General features: G+C 52.4%; 2 protein-coding genes across 2 annotated transcripts; both read right to left on the bottom strand.

Moving 5' to 3' along the window:
- Positions 1 to 185: 185 nt before the first annotated feature.
- Positions 186 to 2,888, bottom strand: S100A11 (S100 calcium binding protein A11). The gene is made up of 3 exons (XM_090051953.1): positions 2,673 to 2,888; positions 908 to 1,066; positions 186 to 499 (listed from the first exon to the last, which is right to left on the bottom strand). Exons 1-3 carry the CDS (start codon positions 2,673 to 2,675, stop codon positions 317 to 319), a joined length of 345 nt encoding a protein of 114 aa, XP_089908079.1. The 5' UTR covers positions 2,676 to 2,888; the 3' UTR covers positions 186 to 316.
- Positions 2,889 to 5,900: 3,012 nt separating this feature from the next.
- TCHH (trichohyalin) lies at positions 5,901 to 18,859 on the bottom strand. The gene is made up of 3 exons (XM_090053720.1): positions 18,828 to 18,859; positions 15,610 to 15,768; positions 5,901 to 15,047 (listed from the first exon to the last, which is right to left on the bottom strand). The coding sequence occupies exons 2-3, from the start codon at positions 15,745 to 15,747 to the stop codon at positions 6,729 to 6,731; spliced, it is 8,457 nt and encodes a 2,818-aa protein (XP_089909846.1). The 5' UTR covers positions 15,748 to 15,768; positions 18,828 to 18,859; the 3' UTR covers positions 5,901 to 6,728.
- Positions 18,860 to 22,763: the final 3,904 nt, after the last annotated feature.

Raw genomic sequence — 22,763 nt, 5'->3', positions numbered from 1 at the left:
ACCGCTTCCTTCATGCTAATTCCTCATGTGTTGCTCAGGGTGGGAAATTCCCATCAGCCCCCTGCTTTTGCAGAGGCAGGAGCTCACCCTGGGGTCCAGAGCAGAGGACTGGGGCTTGTGACCTGCAGGCCCATGCTTGTGCCCTTGCACGCGTCGTGCAGGAAAGAAGCACACCCGCCAGGGAGTTTCATCTCATCACTTTATTAATACAAAGTCATGGGGGCGGGAGGGTTTCCAGCTCTGTCTTGGTCTCACTCAGGTGCTTGTGGAATGTTGGCCCGGGGGCGCAGCGAGTGCAGGGCACCGGGAGAAGGGGTCACAGTTTCTTGGGGCCACCGGGACCCTTGGGGCCACCGGGACCCCCTTTACACAGGGCTTCGTGGCAGGCCACTGCTATGCCCCCAATGAGGTTGAGGAACTCCTGGAAATCCAGCTGCCCATCACAATTCAAATCCAGCTTCTTCATCATGCGGTCCAGGACACCCGGGTCCTTCTGGTTCTGTGAAGGAGCAGGGGAGGGTGATCATTAGGGTCCCTGGTGGGGCCCATCAAGCAGGCATCTGGGCACCTTTTTCGGGGCTTTTGGTCCAGGCAGGGAACCCTGGGCCCCCACGGGAGCCAAGCCCAGCCCATGATGTCTCTTGCCTTACTGTCTGCTCTGGATTTGGGTGGCGGTGGGTTTCAGAGGCCACTGCTCTGCCTCGTTCTCCCCCATGGGCCTGCAAATGGGCTGTCATGGGGAAGCAGGAGCCAGGATCCTTTCCTGGGTGGAGGGCACCTCAGAGCCCCAAAGGGCTGGTGGTTCCCAAGCAGCCACACCCTCCCCTCCAGTGCCTCTGCGGTGACTCGGTACCGGGATGCTTCCCTCCTGCTCCAAGTCTGGCCAGGCTGTCGTGGCCCTACTCACCTTGGTGAAGGAGGCCAGCTCACTGTTCATGAAGGCCAGGAACTCCGTTTTGGAGAGCATCGTTTCGTCTCTGTCGCTCCTCCCCGCGTAGCGCTGGAAGACGGCCAGCAGGGACTCGATGCAGCGCTCCGTCTCCGTGGGTGCAACTGGGATCTTGGACTGCAGGTACAAGGGGGCTCTCGTGAGTAGGGGGTGAGCTGGGGCTCCCTGCACATGCAGCCCCCTCCCTCAGGTTCACGATGTGCTTCCTTCCGCTTTGCAGCCGCGTGGGGGAGCAAGCTTCAGGGGCTGGATGGGTGGGGGGCACCGAGAGACCCTGGATAGCAGAGCCCAGACCCTCATGGCTAAAGCAGGAGGTGGGGGCCAGACTCCTGGGTTCTTTCGCCTGCTTGTGCCTTGGGGCAGTGGTTATAACTGGGCACTTGCAGGGAGGAAAGGCCTTCCCCTTCCTATTGCAACCCCATGTCTTCCGCGTCCTGTCTGGACACTCTCGTCACAACCACCACAGTAGATTTCTGGTTTTCAGGCCTGTTACTAGGGCAGAAGGCGTCACGGGGCAAGGGTGTCATGGCTGTGAATTTGGAAGGGCTCCCACGCACCCTGGGGCCTGGAGCAGGAGGATCCCCTGTCTAGGCGCTGCACAGGGCGTAGCCACCCACCTTGGGGAATTGCTCTGCCCCAGGGTGCATGTGGGGTGCAGGGGGCCTCTCCAGTTGCAGCCCAGTCCCTGCCTCCCCTGCCTGCTAGTGGTTTCTGGCTGCAGCTGCAGGTTTTGGGGGATGGGAGGGAACATGCATTTTTCCCCCTTTCATGTGCCACGTGACGTGTTGAGTCAGGAAAGAAGAATGTGACTGAAGCAGGATCCCATGAGGATGTGGGAAAGGGCAGGGCTGGATGGGTGGTGGGGCCCCGGGGGGCTCCAGGGGCAGAGGCAAGTGGCAGAGCCGTGCCCAAATCCTGCTTCCATCCCTGTGTGAATGGTGTGCAGCCTCGAGGGGCCTCGAATGCAGTTGGCCCCTGTTGGGGAGTGCAATATCAGGCTCCCCCTACCTGCCCCTGCCCCATGGGGAGAGGAAGGGGCCTGGGTCTGAGCTGCTGGCATCTCCCAGCACCAGGCAGCCTCTCTCTGGCCTCCTTGGCCGGGAGCGCGGGACTTTTCTGATGTGGAGTAAAGCCAGGATCAAAGGGGGAAGGGGCGAGCAACAAGGGGCAGGAAGGCAGGCTGAGGCCGGGAAAGAGGAATTGTGCAGGGTGCGTGGGGACGGGCAGGAACCAGCCCTCCCGCCCTGACCTCTGGTCCCGTGGGCTCCGTTGCTGCAGCCTGCAGCCCCTGAATTTTGCCATTTTTAGCCCAGCGAGACCGGAAGCGCGCCACACCCAGCCCTTCCTGCCCCAGGCAGGGGGAAATGAGGAGCCTGGCTGCCCTGGTAATGGACACATTGCAGCTACCAGGGCATGCATGTAGCAGGGCATGGCACGGAGACAAGGCTTGGGCGTGGGAAGCCTGGATGGGCACGGCTGGAACTGGGGGGCACGGATGGGATGGGAGAAGGGGGAGACGCTAAGGGGCAGGGAACTTGCAAAGTCCCTGCGTGCCCTGTACCACCCTTTCCTGCCAGTCCACTCGGTCCCGGCACCTCTCCCCAGGCTGAGGGCCACTGCTGAGCAGGACTCCTGCTCTGTAGGACTCCCCCCCGCCCCGCCATGCACAGCTGCCCCCTGCCCTCCCCTCTGCTCTCTCCTTGGGGCAAAGTCCCAAACTCACCATGACTGCAGCTGGGGAACGGCACACGGCAAGTGCTAGGGAACGGATCTGCTCAGAGGGCAGAGCCTCGCCTAGCCACCGCCCTGGCAGCTACGTTGCTCTCACAGACCCCTCGCGTCTGGTTGAGCAATTGCCGCTCGGTCAGATCTGGACTTGCTTGTTTCTTTTCCTGCAAAGCCGACCTCAGAGCCCAGGAACGCGCTGTGCTGGGGGTTTGGCTGCTTCCACTCACTGCTCCCGCCTCTCTTTTGCTGCTTCTCTCCTCCCTCCCCAGTTTTCTTCCTTCTTTCCTGTGCTTTTTCCTTCCTCTGGCATTGCCCTCCCCACCTCTCTCCTCAGTTTCGCCATCTGCCCCTAACAATGCCCCATACCTGTCCCCCGTTATAGTCCAGGCAGAGGGGGCTAAGACCTGCAGGGCAGCAGCAGTGGGGCTAGAGGCCGGCATGCAGCTCTGGGAGCCCAGGCCCCAGGCCTTGGCTGTGTTCGTGAAAGGACGTGGGCTATATAGGGGGTATGACCTGCAGATGAGCGGCTGTTTCTAATTAACGTGAGGCAGTTGTCACTCCTTTTTCTGTATCACATGGATATGTGTATATGCACACGTGCACCTCCAGTGCCTGTGGAAGAAGTGTTGCGTACTGTGTACACACACACGCACCAGTTGTCATGGAAGAAGCACAGCGTAATATGAGTACACAGGCACTCGCGCGTGTGCACACACTTCTCGGTGCTCACAGAAGAAGTGCAGTACAACGAGTATATGCATACATTAGTGCTCATGGAAGAAGTGCAATGTAATGTGTACACCCCCCCCACCCTCAGTGCTCCTGGCAGAAGAGCAATGAAATGTATACACCCACACACACGCATCAGCGCTCATGGCAGAAGTGCAATGTAATGTGTGCACACACACGCACGCGTGTATACACATGCATACGTGTGCGCATGTGTGTGCACACACACACACACACACACACAGAGTGTTCATGGAAGAAGCACAGTGTAATGTTTTATAAAGCCTGGTCGGGGGTTTTACCAGCCATTGATTGTGGGTGTCAGGGGAGAGCTCCCTGGAAGATTTGTAACACCCCTTACCTGACTGCCGACACCGTGGGATCTGCAACCACTGCCCCCAGGTACCATCAGCATGGCCTGGGCTGCAGATTTGCCCTTATGGATGTCACTGCAAGACTGAGAATATGCAGCTTAGACCAGGCCTCCCTGGTGCCCGGTGCTGCGCAGTGCAGTGAGAGACAGCCCCAGCCCGCACAGAGCTTACCGGGGTGGGCAAAATACAGCCTGTGGGCCGGATGCAGCCTGCCAGGCCATTCTGTCTGGCCCGTGGGGCCCCTAAAAAATTTAGAAAATTAATATTTATCTGCCCCTGGCCACCTATCAGGCGGCCCTCGATGGTTTCCAAAACTCAGTAAGTGGCCCTCTGCTCAAAGTAATTGCCTGCCCCTGGCTTAGACAAAAGGTGGGAGGGGAAACAGGTACAGAGAGTAGGCGTGATGTGCTTAAGGTCCCGTGGTTGGGTCCTGAGTCCTTGGCAAGTGCCTGATCCTCTCTGAACCTCTTCTAGCTCAGGTGTGAGACAGTTACTGCTCCGTTTGTTTCCCAGGCAGGGGCCATGGCCAGCCAGCGTGTTGTGGGCTTGGACTCTTCTTCCAGAGCTGCCTTCACTCTGGTTTTGAAGCATTTACCTGCCCCATGGGCCAGCTTCTGCTCCTGCATGTTTTTGCCGCTCCGTGTTCCTGGCATGGAGATACCTGCTTTCATCTCACTGCAGCTCCTCACCTTGCTTCTCTCCTCCCTTGTTTCACCCCGGGCAGTAATACTCCCTGATTCTGGGCAGGCAGCCTAGACACAAAGCTTGCCCTAGCCCCTGCACCGCAATGGGTTTCGCCCTGAATGCAAACTGCCCTGAAGCAATGGGCTTCCTGCCTCTCTTGCTCAAGGGCCTTGCAAGAGGAGACCCTGCCCCGGCCCTAGAAACAGCTTCAGGCTGTGGCTGGGATGCTTATTCTCAGTTGGGGATGCTGAGGGGCTCCCATCAGGTTGCTACAGCTCTGCATGTGCTCATGATTGAGCTGATTCTCCTCTCTGAGTGCAAAAGTCCTGATCTGAGCCCAGCGTTGGTGTGAAACTGGATTCAAAGAAGGAGCAGAGAGAGGTGTCCCAGCTTGCAAGGGAGAATCAAGCCTTCTCCAAGCTGCCCCTTGGCTGGGGTGGTGTCTCCTGGTTTACAGGGCCAACCCCAAAGAAAAGCAGGTCCCCGGCACCTCTCGCATGTGGGAGAGAGCTACTGCCCAAGTACTAAACCCACTTCCCCACCGTGCCCTTGGAGGTGTTTCATTTGCACCCATGCAGCTCCGCCGGCTGCGTTCCTCGGAGAGACGGGCCAAGAGCCAGTCTAGTACAACATGCTGCTTTTAAGGGAAGGGCTGAAAAACTGCATCCTGAGCCAGATTTTCCAGAGAGCTGAGGATCAGGACCTAATCCTGGCTCAGGACCAAAACCAGTGAGAATGGTGCGTGGCCATGAAAGAGGGAAGCGTTTTTCCCTCATTGACTGGGGCATCGTTGCTGTGTGCATCGTGCACTGCCTCACCCTGCCCTGCTGCATCACAACCCTGACCTCAGGCCCAATGTCGGACACCTGGGAGGAAGCCGGACTTGCTGGGGGCGAGCAGGTTAGCAAAGAAGGAGCCCTTTGTGCCTGCTCTGGGAGCCACGCCACACCCTGTGCCGCTGTCGTGCCAGCCCTATTGTTCTTACTGTGATTTTTTCCCTGATACAGGGGCAGGCTCTGGCTTGCCTGATCAGATTTCAGGCAGAGCCAGGCAGGCGCCGCGCCACCCTGGGCAATCATCATTTCCACTCCTGCTGCCTTGTTAATGAGGAGCTCCCTCTGCCGGCTAAAAGAGCCGTATCTCCTTTTGGTTTACAGATCAGGGGAATAATTCTAGGTAGCCTATGAAGACTGAGGCCCCCCTGTGCTGGGCGCTGTGGGAGTGTGAGTCCTTCCCCAGGGCTCACAGATGCAGGATGAAGGGCACAGGGACCTGCACTGTGTCACTGCAGAACTGGGAATAAAGCCCAGACCTCCCAGTCCGGTCCCCTGTTTGCTGGGCCCGACGTTGAATCAAGATAAGCTTTGTTGTTGTGAAGCTATTTCCAGGTGGGCATCGGCCTTCTGGGATATAACATACCAGGTTGAAAGAAGCAGTTGGTCAACTCAGTCATAAGCTATTTATTGGGAATTTTCATGCAATAGAGCAGCGAGAATAAGAGACCGTCCCCAGAGCATAATTCATCTGCCTCAAGACATGGGGAAGATGGGAGTTAAGTCTGCTTAGTCACTGGGAATGCAGAGGTAGAGCTAACAGCTATCAAATACATCCTTCTTACCCAAAATGCCTTCAGATTTCAAGACCCAGCAATTACTGACAGACACATGGAGATGGGAGGCTTTGGATGGAAATGATTCTTCCTTGAGCAGGGGGTTGGATGAGATGTGACTTCCAGCCAGCCTGACTTTTTGATGAAGATTTTGTGGCACAACACAAGCAGCAGCCTAACACAGTACCACTCTCCTGAGCACCATATAAACACTGACAGCCAAAAAAAGAAAGAAAAGATAGTGGTGTAGGAGGGTTCAGGATGGGTGGATGGAGGCAGACAGACACGAGTGTAGATAGGCAGGAAGGTGGGTCAGTGTGACATAGAGAGGCGGCAAGTCTTGAGTCTGGACTGCTTCTCTGTCCCGCACGGATAGCCATCGAGCCCACTCCATCTCGTTCGCTAGCTTGTGGATCCCAAGATTTGTGTGAAACCCCAGGAGATACCACCCATGGCTAAAGCATACTCTAGCCCCATGTCTTGGACGTGTTAGACTTAGTAAGAAGCTCATGCAGGCTAGACAGAAGGAACCCTACAAAACCTAATAAGAAAAGAGCAGTAGCAAGGATCTGGGCATGCTAAAGGAAAGGCAGATAAGCAGAACTGCCTACTGCCCCAGACAAAGTAGGCATGGCCTTGTTGGCCCTCCAAGCTCCTATGGCTGTTCCTGGGGTGGTGGTGCAGAGCAAAGCTGCTGCTCGGCTTTCTGCGCCAGGAGATACACATAGAGTGGACTGCAAGGCAGGGAGGCCTTGGCTTCATCCAGCCTAGGGTCCCCTAGCCCCTCCTGGGAGACTACGGGTTCAGGAGGGTGGTGACTCTGCTCCCCTTCTTGGGACTCTGCTGCCCGAGTGGGACTTTCCTCTTGCAGCTGTGCCAGAGCCTCCCTTGGCAGATGGCTGCCCGCAGCCTGTTCAGGTGCAACCTCCTGCTGACGCCGGCTCGCTGCATCTCCCTGGGGCGGCTGCTGGCGGCTTCCTCCCTCTGCCGGTGCTTCCAGTGCCTGCGGTTGTTGCCGGCTTCCCTCGCCCTCTCGCAGCCCACGCTCTGGTGCCTGGCTTGGTACTGCTCTGCATCCAGGCTCATAGGCTTGGGGCTGGCTCCCCTCATCCCCTCTGCCCTCAGGCCTGCTGCTCTGATGGCGACTCCCGTCACGTAGTTCACCTTCCCGTGGCTGAGTCTGGCTGCCTGGATCTCCAGTGGGTGGAGGTGCGGGTGCTGCGCGGCTCCTGTTGTCATCCGTTGAGTCGGGATTGTGCGGCTCGCGCTGGCTTGCCTCCTCCTTGGATGGCTTAGCCTCACCTGCCTGAGGCCTGCTTCTCTCTCCATCTTGGGGTTCAGCGTTTTGGGGCGGCTTGTTGTCCCTCTCACCCTCTTGGGGTGCAGCCTTCTGTGGTTGATGGGGGCTGCTCTTGACCCCTTGTGACTCAGGGTACCGTGGCTGACGAGCCCGCTCAGGTCCTTGCGCTTCAGGTTCCTGGGGATTACGGGAGGTTGTCGTGCTGCCCTGGGCTTCGGCTTCCCGTTGTTGAAGGCGGGTGCCTGTGCCCCCTCGTGGCTCAGTTTCATGCGACTGGGGCTGCCTCCCTCCATCATCCCTTTGCTTGGCAGATACCAGATGACAGATCTCACCGTCCCTCTTCGGGTCAGGAGTGTAGGGCCGTTGGCCATTCTTCTCGGCCTCCTGGTGCTCCGGCTCAAGTGTTTGATGTTGGGTCCTCTCGTTACTTTGACGTTCAGGCTCCAGGGACTGTGGGAGGCTTCGGTCATGAGGTTTGACCTCAGGTTGTGGGTCATCACTCCTATCACCCCGCTGTGGCACAAGCTGATCTGGCTGTAGGAGGCTTTGGTCATCCCTTGGTGGCAACACCTCATAGCGCTGACGGACGTTTCCTGCAACCACCCTGGGTTCAGGCTCATGTGGCTGATGGCAATTCACCTCATCCTGTTGTGGAGTAGGGTCCCGTGACTGACCGCTGCTCTGCACGGCCCTTTGTTGTTCGGGGTCGCAGAGGGGGGTCGGACGGCGGCTTCCCTCATAGACTTGCTCTTTTGGTTCTCGAGGTTGACGTTGGCTCCCCTCACCCTTTTGTGTTTCAGATTCACGTAGCTCTCGGCGGTTTCCCTTGTGCACTTGCTGTGTTGGCTCACGTGGCTGATAGTGGCTCCTCACGTCCCCTTTTTGTTCTGGGTTCTGTGACTGATGGCGAGTCCCTTCATAATGCTGTATCTTGGGTTCCTGTAGGGTACGGCGACTTCCGTCATGTGCTTGTGGTCTAGTCTCGAGGGGCACATAATGGGGCTGTGCATCCCCTTGTTGTACCTGCTCAGGTAGATGAGAGCGACTACCCTCTTTTACTCGTTGCTCAGGCTCATGTGGCTGGCCATGACTCTGCGAGTTCCTTTGTTGTTCTGGGCCACGTGGCTGATAACAACTCCCCTCGTTTGCTTCCGGTTCTAGCTCACGTGGCTGATAACGTCTCCGTCCATTCCCCAATTGTATGGGGGCACGTGGCTGACCAAGACTTTTCTCATCCAATTGCAATTCAGTGTCACATGGCTCACGCGTCTGGCCATCCCTCTGTGGTTCAGGGTCATGTGCCTGAGCACGGCTTCTCTCATAGGTTTGTGTTTCAGGATCAAGTGGCAGAGAGCGGTCCCGCAACTCTCCTTGTTCTCTGTCACGTAGCTGATGGCGGCTTCCTTCATATACTTGCAGTTCAGGTTGACGAGGCCGAGGCTGACTCCTCTCATCCACTCGTGGATCAGGCTCGCGTGGCTGAGAGTGGCTCCAAACATCCCGTTGTTCACGAGGCTGATGATGGCTTCCCTCATGCACTTCTGGTTCGCATTCATGGAAGGGACGGCGGCTTCTTGCATCCCCTCGTGGTCCTGGCTCACGGGGTTGATAGTGACTCCTCCCATCTCTTAGTTGTTCTGGCTCATGGTGCTGATATCGGCTTCCATCATCTACTCGCTGTTCAAGCTGATGAGGCTGACGCTGCCCATCGTAAAGGCAATAAAGGCTCCTTGTTTCCCTTTGCTGTGGCTCAAGAGGCAGATGGTTGCCCTCATCCACTTGCTTAACCTCATGTCTTCCCTCATGCAGTTTAGGTTCACATTCAAGTAGCTGATAGTGTCTTCCCTTAAATGCTTGTGGTTCAGTCTCATGTGGCTGATAGCAGCTCCTTACCTCCCCTTGCTGGTTTGGTCGACAGACCTGATGGTGACTTCCTTCATACACTTGTTCAGGTTCTCTTGACTGATAACGATCTTTTGCACCCCTCTGTTCTGGGTCCCATGGCTGGTGGAGACTCTTCTTAGGCACTTGTTGATGCTCATGTGGCTGAGAGTGGCTCCTCACCTCACCTTGTTCCACTTCGCTGAGCTGATGGCAGCTTCTCTCATACACTTGTTGTTCTGGATCTTGGTGACGACGTAGTCTCTGCTCATCCACTCGTGATTCAGGCTCGTGTAGGAGATCCCGGCTTCGTTCATAAGCTTGCAGTTCAGTTCTGTGGGCCTGGTGTCGGCTCTTCGCATTGACTTGTCTTTCAGGCACATGTGGCTTGTAGTGGCACCTTTCCTTCTCCAGCTGGTCTGGCTCAGGTGGCTGCCTCTGGCTTCTCTCATATAGTTGTGGCTCTTGTTCAAATAATGGACGGGGAGCTCTCTCAAATGCTCGTGTGTCAGGTTCACGTGGTTGATAGCGGCTCCTCACCTCCCCTTGACGGTCTGTGTCCTGGACCTGATGGTGTCTTCCCTCATGCACATATTCAGGCTCACGTGGCAGATAGCGGGTCCGCACCTCCTCTGGCCATTCTGCTTCACTGGGCTGATGCTCTTGTTCTGGCTCTCGGGATTGACGAAGTCTCCTGCCATCCACTTGTTCACGTTCGTATGGTTGATAGGGTCTTCTCACATCCCCTAGGTGTTCTGGCTCACAGAGTTGACGACACCTTTCCTCATCCACTTGAGGCTCACATTCACGCAATTCATGGTGTCTTCTCTCATCTGTTTGTGCTCCACGCTCACGTGGCCAATAACGGTTCCTCACCCCTTCTTGTGCTAGCTCACGCAGCTGAATATGACTTCCCTCATACTCTTCTGGTTCACACTCAAGGAACGGATAGCGACTTCTCTCGTACGCTTGTGTTTCAGCCTCATGTGGCTGATGGCGCCTTCCCTCATACCGTTCTTCTGACACTCGTAGCTGATGTTGCCCTCCCTGATTAACTCGTGGTTTGGAGATATGTGGCTGGTAACAGCTCCTCACCTCTCTTTGTTGGTCTGGCTCAAAGACCTGATGGCGGCTTCCCTCATACACTTGTTCAGGCTCTCTTGACTGATAACAGTCCTTCACCTCCCTTTGTTCTGGGTCTCGTGGCTGACAGTAGCTCTCCCCAGACACGTGTTCAGGCTTATGTGGCTGAGAGTGGCTCCTCACCTCCTCTTGCTGTTCTGGTTCACGTGGCTGATGGCGTCCACCATCATACACTGGTTGTTCTGGCTCTTGGGGCTGGGAACGGGTCCTCGCTTCCTCTCGCTGTTCTGGATCACGGCGCTGATGGTGGCTTTCCTTATAAAGTCGAGATTCACGTTCAAGTACTGGACGTTGGCTTCTCTCATAGGTTTGTGTGTCATTGTCACGTGGCTGAGAGCGGCTCCTCACCTCCTCTCGCTGTTCTGGTTCACGTGGCTGACGGTGGCTTTCCTCATAGAGTCGGGGTTCACGTTCAAATACCGGACATTGGCTTCTCTCATGGCTTTGTGTTTCAGCATTACGTGGTTGAGAGCGGCTTCTCACCTCTTCTCGCTGTTCTGGTTGACGTGGCTGATGATGTCTTCCCTCATACACTTGTTGTTCTGGCTCTAGGGACTGACGTTGTCTTCCTTCATCCCCTCGTGGTTCAGGTTCTTGTGGCTGAAAGCGGCTCCTCAGTTCCTCTCGATGGTGTGTTTCAAGAGGCTGATGGCGGCTTCTCTCATAAAGTTGGGATTCACGTTCAAGTATTGGATGTTGGTTTTTCTCATAGGTTTGTCTGTAAGTGTCATGTGGCTGAGAGTGGCTCCTCACCTGTGCTCGTTGTTCCAGTCTATGTGGCTGACGATGTCTTCCTTCATCCCCTTGTGGTTCGGGCTCTTGGGGTTGAGAGCGGCTCCTCACCTTCTCTCGTTGTTCTGGTTCACGTGGTTGAAGGGGGCTTTCGTCATGAAATTGAGATTCACGTTCAAGTGCTGGACGTTGGCTTCTCACATAGCTTTGTGTGTAAGTGTTAGATGGGTGAAAGCGGCTCCTTATGTCCTTTTGTTGTTCTGACTCTAGGGGCTGATGCCGTCTTCCCTCATACACTTGTTGTTCTGGCTCTAAGGCCAGACGTTGTCTTCCCTCATTCCCTCGTGGTTCAGATTCTTGTGGCTGAAAGTGGCTCCTCACCTCCTCTTGCTGCTCTGGTTCACGTGGCTGCTGGTGGCTTCTCTCATAAAGCTGGGATTCATGTTCAAGCACTGGATGTCGGCTTCTCTCATAGTTCTGTGTGTCAGTCTCATGCCACTGAGTGCAGCTCCTCACCTCGTCTCGTTTTGGGTCACGTGGCTGATGGCCTCTTCTCCCATACACTTGTTGTTCTGGTGCTTGGGGCTGAAAACGGCTCCTCACCTCAACTCGTTGTTCTGGTTCACGTGGCTGATGGCTTCTTTTCTCATGAAGCTGAGGTTCAAGTTCAAGTGCTGGACGTTGGTTTCTCTCAATGTTTTGTGTGTCAGCGTCATGTGGCTGAGAGCGACTCCTCACCTCTTCTTGTTGTTCTGGTCCATGTGGCTGATGGTGTCTTCCCTCATACACTTGTCGTTTTGACTCTTGGGGCTGAAAATGGCTTCTCACCTCAATTCGCTGTTCTGGTTCACGTGGCTGATGGTGGCTTTCCTCATAAAGTTGAGGTTCACATTCAAGTACTGGATGTTGGCTTCTCTCATAGGTTTGCGTGTCAATGTCACTTGGCTGAGAGTGGCTTTTCACCTCCTCTCGCTGCTCTGGGTCACGTGGCAAATGACGTCTTCCCTCTTCCCCCCGTAGTTTGGGTTCTCGTGGTTGAAAGCGGCTCCTCACCTCCTCTCGCTGTTCTGTTTCAAGAGGCTGACAGCGGCTTCCCTTATAAAGTTGGGATTCATGTTCAAGTACTGGACGTTGGCTTCTTTCATAAGTTGGTGTGTTGGTGCCACGTGGCTGAGAGTGGCTTCTCACCTCCTCTCGCTGTTGTGGTTCACGTGGCTGATGGCCTCTTCCATCATACACTTGTTGTTCTGCCTCTTGGGGCTGAGAACGGCTCCCTGCTTCCTCTCGCTGTTCTGTTTCACGTGGCTGACGGCGGCTTTCCTTGTAAGGCTGAGGTTCACGTTCAAGTACTGGATGTTGGCTTCTCTCATAGGTTTGTTTGTCACTGCCACGTGGCTGAGAGTGGCTTCTCATCTCCGCTCGCTGTTCCGGTTCATGTAGCTGACGATGTCTTCTCTCATTCCCTCGTGGTTCAGGGTCTTGGGGCTGAGAGCAGCTCCTCACCTTCTCTCGCTGTTCTGGTTCACGTGGTTGACGGCGGCTTTCCTCATAAAGTTCAGGTTCACATTCAAGTGCTGGATGTTGGCTTTTCTCAAAGCTTTGCATGTCAGTGTCATGTGGCCGAAAGCAGCTCCTCACCTCCTCTTGCTGTTTTGGTTCACGTGGCTGACGACGTCCTCCCTTATACACTGGTTGTTCTGGCTCTTGGGGCTGGGAACGGGTCCTTGCTTCCTCTCGCTGTTCTGGTTCCCGTGGCTGACGGCGGCTTTCCTTGTAAAGACGAGGTTCACATTCAAGTACTGGACGTTGGCTTCTCTCGTAGGTTTGTGTATCATTGTCACGTGGCTGAGAGCGGCTCCTCACCTCCTCTTGCTGTTCTGGTTCACGTGGCTGACGGCGTCCACCATCATACACTGGTTGTTCTGGCTCTTGGGGCTGGGAACGGGTCCTTGCTTCCTCTCGCTGTTCTGGTTCCCGTGGCTGACGGCGGCCTTCCTTGTAAAGACGAGGTTCACATTCAAGTACTGGACGTTGGCTTCTCTCGTAGGTTTGTGTGTCATTGTCACGTGGCTGAGAGCAGCTCCTCACCTCCTCTTGCTGTTCTGGTTCACGTGGCTGACGGCGTCCACCATCATACACTGGTTGTTCTGGCTCTTGGGGCTGGGAACGGGTCCTTGCTTCCTCTCGCTGTTCTGGTTCCCGTGGCTGACGGCGGCTTTCCTTGTAAAGACGAGGTTCACATTCAAGTACTGGACGTTGGCTTCTCTCATAGGTTTGTGTGTCATTGTCATGTGGCTGAGAGCAGTTCCTCACCTCCTCTTGCTGTTCTGGTTCACGTGGCTGACGGCGGCTTTCCTCATAGAGTCGGTGTTCACGTTCAAATACTGGACATTGGCTTCTCTCATGGCTTTGTGTTTCAGCATTACGTGGTTGAGAGCGGCCCCTCACCTCTTCTCGCTGTTTCGGTTCCTGTGGCTGATGACGCCTTCCCTCATACACTTGTTGTTCTGGCTCTAAGGGCTGACGTTGTCTGCTCTCATCCCTTTGAGGTTCAGGCTGTCGTGGCTGAAAATGGCTCCTCACCTCCTCTCGTTGTTCTTGTTCACGTGGCTGATGGCGGCTTTCCTCATAAAGTTGGGGTTCAGGTTTAAGTGCTGGACGTCGGCTTCTCTCATAGCTTTTTGTATCAGTGTCACGTGGCTGAGAGCGGCCCCTCACCTGCTCTCGCTGTTCTGGTTCAAGTGGCTGATGACGTCTTCCTGCGTACACTTGTTCTGACTCTTGGGTCTGTGAGTGGCTTCTCACCGCCTCTTGCTGTTCTTGGTTACATGGCTGACGGCGGCTTTCTTCATAAAGTTGGGGTTCACGTTTACAAATTGAATGTTGGCCTCCCTCATAGTTTTGTGCATCATTGTCACATGGCTGAGACCAGCTCTTCACCTTCTTTCCCTCTTCTGGCTCATGTGGCTGTTGACCTCTTCCCTCATACACTGGTTGTTCTGGCTCTTGAAGCTGGGAACGGCTCTTTGCTTCCTCTCGTTGTTCTCGTTCATGTGGCTGATGGCGGTTTTCCTCATAAAGTTGGGGTTCAGGTTCAAGTACTGGACGTTGGCTTCTCTCATAGCTTTGTGTATCAGTGTCATGTAGCTGAGAGCGGCCCCTCGCCTCCTGTCGCTCTTTTGGCTCGAGGGGCTGACGTTGTCTTCCCTCATCCCATTGTGGTTCAGGCTTTCGTGACTGAAAGCGGCTCCATGCCTCCTCTTGCTTCTCTGGTTCACGTGGCTGACGATGGCTTTCCTTGTCAAGCTGGGATTCACGTTCAAGTAACGGACGTCGGCTTCTCTCATAGGCTTGTGTACTGGTATCACGTGGCTGAGAGTGGCTCCTCACCTCCTCTCGGCATTCTCGTTCATGTGGCTGATGGTGGCTTTCCTCGTAAAGTTGAGGCTCGTGTTCAAGTAGTTGACGTTGGCTTCTCTCATGGCTTTGCATGATGTCACGTGGCTGAGACCGACTCCTCACCTCCTCTCGCCATTCTGGGTCACGTGACTGATGACGTCTTCCCTCATACACCTGTTGTTCTGGCTCTAGGGACTGTCGTTGTCTCCCCTCATCCCTCCATGGTTCAGGCTCTTGTTCTGGGTCCTCAGAATGACTTCTTCTGCCAACTCTTGGTTCAGGCTCACGTAACTGATGGCCCCTCCCTCTGTCTGCTTTTGCTTCAAGTTCATTCAGCTCTTTACCTCTTCTGCCCTGCTCCTGCCTTTCCTGGAGCTCTGGTTTTGGTGCCAGGTAGCTGTAACAGGCCTGAGCCACTCTAAAAGCCAGAATCAGGAACTCGGAGAAGTCTATTGATCCGTCGCCATCCTGATCAAGGAGCCGCAGCACCATGTCTATCGTCAGTGGGTCATATGGTTTCTGTAGGGAAACCAAATCAGGAGGAAAGGGCACTAATTTTGCTGGTCCATCCCACTTGTCTTTGCAATGGTACTTCAGGTTTCAAGCCTCTCTTCATCTCCCTCTCCCTAGCCTTGCCCCCAGTGCTCAGCAGCTACCTCTCACTACTACTCTGTGCTCCTTTGTGCTAGTCACTCGCTTGCTGCCACGTTACCTGCCCAGTCATTCTTTTCCCTTGCATTTATATTGTTAATGGGACAAGTATCTGGACTGGCACATTCAAATTGGTTGCAGGGGGAAACAAATGCAGGGATACACATTTTTTTCCAGGTGTCCCTTTTATCTAGAAGAGGAGGGTTGTCCCCTTTTGAATATCTGATGCAAAGAATATAACTCTACCTGGCACTGCTGAGCTCCCTACATCCGAGAGCCTCTTTGCTATCTCCAGGTAAGAGCATTCCTATTCTGTAAGTTGCAATGTATATTAGTGAAGCTGGGGACATTTGCAATTAAAATTCCTGGCTTTGCAGGCTATGTTCTGCCTGTATCAGGCCTTTAAGGGTGTTTGGGGACCAGCACTCACCACAAGGACATCAGCAAACTCCTTCTGGATAAACAGTCTCATCTGTCTCCGGGACAGGCGGGAGCCCTCCCTGTCCTCCGTCGCATATTGGTAAAAGACTTTGATGATGGTACCAATGCTGTCCAGAACGCGAGGCATTGTCCTGCAGATTCAAGCTAGCTTGAAAGGAAAGAGAAGATACAAGTACAGGATACATGTCCCCCATCTGAGAATGGGACGGGTTCCTGTTGGCTTCAGTGGGCTTTGTATCAGGTAAGAGGCACTACTCTCCTGCTGAGTCCTGTAGGAGAGGACCAGCTCCCTTCCCTGGCTCCTATCGTGGGAATGTGCAGCAAGTCAGGAGCACAGGTGATGATTAAACCCTAGAGAGCCGGCTTTCAGCTCTCTTCTCCTTGCTCTAGCTACGAGATGGAGTTCCTCCTTGCAAAGCCTAGTTTTGTACTAAGCTCATGCATATTATACCTGAAGTGGAGTTTACACACCAGTCAGAGATGTGGCTGCAACTTGATGTAGATACATCCAAGCTAACACTAAACTATCTAACTTCAGTAGTAGCCATTTAGCTAAGAAACCCTGGAGCTCAGCTTTTCTGCCTGCCTATATATTTATCCATCTTCTTGGGTGGGTTTAGATCCTGCAATCAAACCCCACGTTCTCCAGAGATGCTGGTAGCAGGACCCATGCTACCCTGTTTAAAGTGAGTTCAGGTTTCTTTACATGAACTACACTCATTTCCAGGCATACAGACCCTTAATGTATTATTTGGACAGGAAACTTGAGGTGGGAACTGTAGAGGGAGGTCTGAAAGGGCGAGCAGGAAAAAGCTATGGATGTTTCATAGTTTCATAGTTTGTAGGGTCGGAAGGGACCTGAGCAGATCATCTAGTCCGACCCCCTGCCATGGCAGGGAAGAGTACTGGGGTCAAATGACCCCAGCTAGATGTTCATCTAACCTCCTCTTAAACACCCCCAGGGTAGGAGCCTGCACCACTTCTCTTGGAAGTTGGTTCCAGATCCTAGCTGCCCTGACCGTGAAGTAGCGCCTCCTGATATCTAGCCTAAACCTACCCTCTGCCGGCTTGTGACCATTATTCCTGGTCAATCCTGGCGATGCTCGGGGAAACAGTGACTCCCCCAATGCCTGCTGATCCCCCCTGACTAGTTTATAACAGGCCACAAGATCCCCCCTCAGCCTTCTCTTTTCGAGGCTGAACAGGTTCAGGTCCCGCAGCCTGTCTTCATAGGGCCTGTCCTGCTGCCCCCAGATCATGCGAGTGGCCTTCTCTGGACCCTCTCCATGCTGTCCACATCCCTCTTGAAGTGCGGCGCCCAGGACTGGACGCAGTACTCCAGCTGCGGCCTGACCAGTGCCGCATAGAGGGGGAGGATCACCTCCTTGGACCTGCTCGAGACGCATCTGTGGATGCACGACAAGGTGCGGTTGGCCATCCTGACTGCCTCCCCACACTGCCGGCCTATGTTCATCTTGGAGTCAATGATGACCCCCAGATCCCTTTCCGCCTCCATGCTGACAAGAGGGGAGTTCCCTAACCTGTAGGTATGGTGCCGGTTGTTCCTCCCGAGGTGCATCACTTTGCACTTGTCTGTGTTGAAACCCATCCTATTCTCGTCCGCCCACCCTTGTAACCTGTCAAGGTCTGATTGTAGCCTGTTGCATCCTTCCAGTGTGCCCACGTCCCCCCACATCTTAGTGTCATCAGCAAATTTGAACAGGGTGCTTTTTACCCCCTCATCCAAATCACTGATGAAGATGTTGAACAGCGTGGGCCCGAGGACCGAGCCCTGGGGACCCCACTGCCCACGTCCTTCCAGGTTGAGAAGGACCCATCCACTACCACCCTCTGGGTGCGGCCCTCCAGCCAGTTGGCGACACATTTGACTGTGTGGGTGTCTACACCACAGCCCCCCAGTTTCTTAATGAGAACGGGGTGAGAGACAGTGTCAGAAGCCTTCCGGAAGTCCAGGAAGACTATATCCACTGCTACCCCTGCGTCTAACGATCTGGTGATCTGATCGTAAAAGGCCACCAGGTTGGTCTGACAGGACCTGCCACTGATGAACCCATGTTGGTTGCCCCTAAGCATGCAGTCTCCTGCTGGCCCCTCCTGGATGTGTGCCAGCATAATTTTTTCCATGTAGGTCTCAAGGCAACAACAGTTTTATTAACATCACTAGGATCTAACCCAAAACCTTTGAAGTCAACAGGAAAAGTCCCACTGGTGTCTGCTGGTTTTAAATTAGGCCCCGGACAACACAGTTCTTAGAATGAAAAAGTAAGCCCTCTGTTCTGACATTTGATAGAAAGAGGCTGACCAGCCATGAGAACTGCAGTGCCAGGGTAGAAGCAAGGCAGAAACACATGAACATAGGGCAAGAAAGCCAGCGCTTTCTAGGAAGACCTGAAACACAGCAGCTCAGGGTAAACTCATTTCTGCATGGCCTCAGCTCAAGATGCAAAGTAGTCTGGTTTCTTGCACCAAACTTGGCGTGGGTAGCTCGACAAGACACAGAATGTCTCCCGTTGATAATTTACTGAGCCACTGCAACACCACTAACAACAATGACAATAACATTTTGTGTTTATGTAGCCCCATCTGCAGGGACTCTCAAACCATTTTGGGAAAATGGCTCACTAGCCCCATTTTACAGATGGGGAAAGTGAGTCAGAGAGCAGAGAAGTGACCTTGAAAGATTACAGGGTGAGCTAGTGGCAGAAAACAGCTTAGACTAAAATCTAGGCAACTGCCATCATCATTGGTCCATACACTTCCTTTTATTTGGACCCATCAATGAGCCACATTAGAGATCATCCTCGAATCGAGGGATTGCTGCTGATGATTTGATCTAGAAATGTTGTGTTAGCCATACCTACATCCACATGCATACATTGCACATCAAATCCTCCTCTCTGTTCCCTCTGGGATAACTTCATTGTTTGAACCAGAGAGAGGCACAGAAACCTGTATCCCCCCCAGATAAAGGTCACTATCTGCTTTCTAAGCGCTGCCATTAGTTTGCATCTAGCAGAATGAATCAAAACAGCATTTTCCTAGAGACAAATGTTTAAGGCTTTCAGAAAAGCTCTCTGCAGTTTATCTTGCAAGATCCTCACTATCGCCCAGGCATCAGGATTAACTATTTCCTAATAAAAATTCCCTGCTGTGAAACTGAGAAGGCTCTTTTAAGAGCTGACTTACCCGACTCACCAGTGGGAACCAGTGTGATTCAGTGAAGCCGCTGGAAGAAGCCAGAGACCTGGGCTCTTTTATAGGGTCCCTAATTGCATTATGGCAGGGAGACACCCCTTCTGGACGGTGTCCTGATTCATCTGTCGCCAAGCCCAGCTACACCTTCAGGTCCTAAAACGGGTTATTTCACTTATCAACCCCTCACCTATTATTTGAACCCAGAAATAGCAGCCAGTGTGTAACAATTCTAGCACCCATTGGTCCCACCTCATCTGAATTGCAAGGTCATTTTCCAGGAAGGCTGTATTTAATTTTTTTTAAAACTAACAAATGCACATTAAATAGCTGAACTTGGTGGGCAAGGCGTGGCGTAACAAAAGGATTGTCTGTATACTGTTACAGCAGCATCTGCTCATCTCTGAGGGCCAAATTCTACCCAGATCCCAAAGGCGTAAGGTTGGAAGATGATGGTGTTGCCAAGATCAAAACCTGGATTGCAAGAAATCTGATTTGCCCACAGGATGGGCCTGATCCAGTAGCACTGCTGGGTTTTTGTGCCTGTTACTATGTAAATGCTATAACCATCCTGAGCCTGATATCAGTGGGCTTTGGATTTTGCTTTGTGATACCCAGGGATGAGGACAATAGTAGATCTGTTAGCGATTGGTGTAGTATCAATGCCTAGCAGAAAGGGCATAGCATGGTAAAACGCACAGAAAAAAAAAAGTCAGATTTACATACCAATGAAAAGGGACCACCACCTGTGTTAGATTGTCATCAGCAAGAAAAAAATTAAATAAAATTAATGATAAGTCTCCCAAAAGTCCATGTCGAGGCTGAATCAAGCTGTAATCCATGCTTGGAGCTTTTAAAATCTTTTTCATGGAGGCAGAAAATACAATGAAATCTGAATGAAGACAATGGCATGTAAATGGAGTTGAGAGTCCAGGCCTAAGTGACTACCCGGATATATCTTTATTAGGGCAAATTGAAAGAAAAAAAAAAAGGAATGCATTTTCAGCCAGAAAAGGCAAAGAAATGGAAATGTTTTCAATGGTATTTTTCTATTGGAACAATTCAGTTTTTTGCTTAAAAAAAAAAAGGTGAAAGCTTAAAAAAAAAACCAAATTTTCCTATTTGATGGGGTTTGAGAGGAACATGCAACACTGGGAGAGTTTGGGAAACAGCGACTTAGCCAAAAAAAAATTTCTCATTGAAAAAAAAACGCTGGTGAAAAAGGCTCAACTTTCCTTGCTTCCGTGTGCTGCTTTCAGTTTAATTGTGTTCAATCTCTAATTAACAACCTCTCCTCCCCACTCCAACACCTGTAATAGGAAATTGCTTTGTGCTGGATCCTTGGGTGATTGTTTAAGGCAATTTAGAGCTGAACTGTGCAGTACTGGATCCTTAATATTAACAGCAGCAGATGGACCATTGCTCTGAGGGGCATGGGGTCCAGAGGGGATTCATCCCCAGGACTCCTGGGTTTCAGCCGCAGCCCTGCATCAGCTTGCTGTGCAACTTGGGGTTGAGTTGGCCAGTCTGCCAGAGAGAGAATCATGGGTGTAGTGAGGCTTAATTAATTGATACCTATAAAACCCTTGGAAAGGCTTAGATAAGTAAGTGTGAAGGACTGTTACTAACAGTTCTTCATTTTTCCCCCTTTTTTGTGATAAAATTATATTTGTGCAAACTATACCCCTCCCGTGGAGTAATGATACCCTTAGGAAACAGTAATGTTATGGTGGATTTGTGGTGCTATTAAAAGGAGAATATTATAGTGCAGTGGAGCACGTACATGTAGTTTTACGCAACAGCTTATCAACCCACCTGGACAAGGTAAAACAATACAGGACAGCCAGGTATGGTTCAGCTGACCAGCTATGCAGAGCCACTGCAGTCCCATCATACATTGCAAACCAGCCAAAGACACGGCATGTTTAATATGGGCTGTGATACCTTGCTTTCTGACTGCAAATTTTACAAAGTCAGTCTGGTTGCTATAGCATAGCATAGTTTGGCTGAGCCCTCTATGTAAAAGCTTGACTTAATAATGCTCATATACGCTCGCTGAGCTGCAGAAAGATTGTCTCTCATTGGGAATTGAAGGCCTCGTGGGATTTAAGCTGGCAGTCGAAAAGGGGCTGAATATTTTGGCTGTCTCGATTTTGTCTGGCTTGAGACACAAGAGCAGGGATCTTTTCCGTATTGTTCAGTACTTTGAGTGGATGTTGGTGCTGATCTGTTCTGAAATGCCGGCCCCCGAGGCCTGAAGTTAGAAGGCAGCAGTTCCTGGATCCTGGATGTGGCTTCTCTGCAATGGTGTTGCCTTTGGTTGCCATCCATGCTGGTAAAACGTTGCAGAATTCATAGCAGTGCTAAGAAACCAACAGCTTTAAAATATATGTTGCCTTTCTTAGGGTTCCTAAGTCTCTTAGCTGCTTTTGCAAATATAACTTTCGAAGTCGAAGACTTCCAGTTGACTTGTGTTGTAAGATGTTGGAACAATCTCCTGTCTTAGTCCTGAGGGACTTCTGCATCTTTTGACCAGGGATCTAGTGTTTGGGAGCTGACATGGAGTTAAAATAAAAAAGAAAAGTTTCCCCTGATTGTCTTCTTGACAATTAAAGGTGTGATTTTTATCCCTAGTTCTGTCCTGGTGCATAGTTGCAGAGAAGGACCAGTGCTTGTGCAAATTATTACATAGGTATTAATAAGGGGGATTAATTACCTTCCCCCACCCCCAAATCAAGATCTGCCCACCTGCCAGGGGACAGACAGTCTTGGCCCTTTCCCTTTCCATGTGCAAGGAGTAGGGCGGCCTAGCTCTGCACTGGGTGCCTGGTAGGATGCCCCTTTACTCCTTCTCCTGTTGCCCAGTTCAGCACAGCTCAGTGGACCACAGTCAGGATAGGAAGGGATGGACACTGCAGCACTTCGGGGGGCTTCGCATCTCCCTGTCTACCAGGCCTCCTGGTATTACTACAGTTGGGTTAAACACCTCCCCTCCCTTTGGTGACTGCTTCTGGGGTGGAGTGCACCCACACCCCTGCTCGTGGAAGCTGAATTAAGCTACTTGAATTTGCTTTACAAGAACTTACAACATTTATAATACTGCTGAAACTGCCACTTTTGATTATGGAAAAAGCAGAGGGAGGGTTATTTGACACTTATTACAGGGTAAAATCAGGAGGCGGCTTATTTTACAGGGCATTAAATCATGGACAACCCATGTCCTCCCCGGGGCATACACTCCCTAGCAGACCCATTTTCCTTTCCACTCCCTCCAGGCTCACAGGGTTGTACCTGCATGCTCATCTTGGCTCCATTATTGAGGTTGCACTATAATGTTCCCATGTAAAAGAAATGACCAATATATGCACTCCCTATGGCTAAAATATCTGTGCTAAGAGGACAAGGTGTAATTATAGAGAGAAGAGCAGAGGCTGGGTCAGGTGTGTCTGCGACAAGTATACAGTAGCTAACTTCTACACACCTCCTTGGCTCATTGTACAGAAACACCCAAAAAAATTTTGGGCCTCTTCAATGCACATTTGCACTCAAGGGCAATGACCCAGGGAAAGAATGATGGCTGGGCGAATTGCAGATTAATCTTGTTTTTTTGTCTTCACTGATGCAGTGATGATGACCACTATAGGAACCAAGACGGATGGACGGATTGAGTGCAGCCCTTGAACCCGACCCCCGTGAAAGCAAGGAGCAAAAGGCGGATTGAAAAACTGAAAGGCAGTGTCATCAGAATAAAAAACCTTCCACCGACTGTGTTGCTTTCAGCTGAATTGTGGATGGAAAAGGAAAGCCTTGAAACTTTTCTCTGTTGCTGAGCTAAAATACATTTCTTTCCACTTTCTTGTTTGGTTTAATTTAATTTTGACTGTTCGGCTATGCTATATCCTGGTTCTCGCTCACTCAGACTGTGAATAG

Source organism: Crocodylus siamensis, chromosome 6 (genome assembly GCF_052110815.1).
Source record: "Crocodylus siamensis isolate JL-2025a chromosome 6, ASM5211081v1, whole genome shotgun sequence".
Taxonomy (NCBI): Eukaryota; Metazoa; Chordata; order Crocodylia; family Crocodylidae; genus Crocodylus; species Crocodylus siamensis.
The sequence above is the reverse complement of the archived record's forward strand: the minus strand, read 5'-3'. Positions and strand labels throughout refer to the sequence as shown.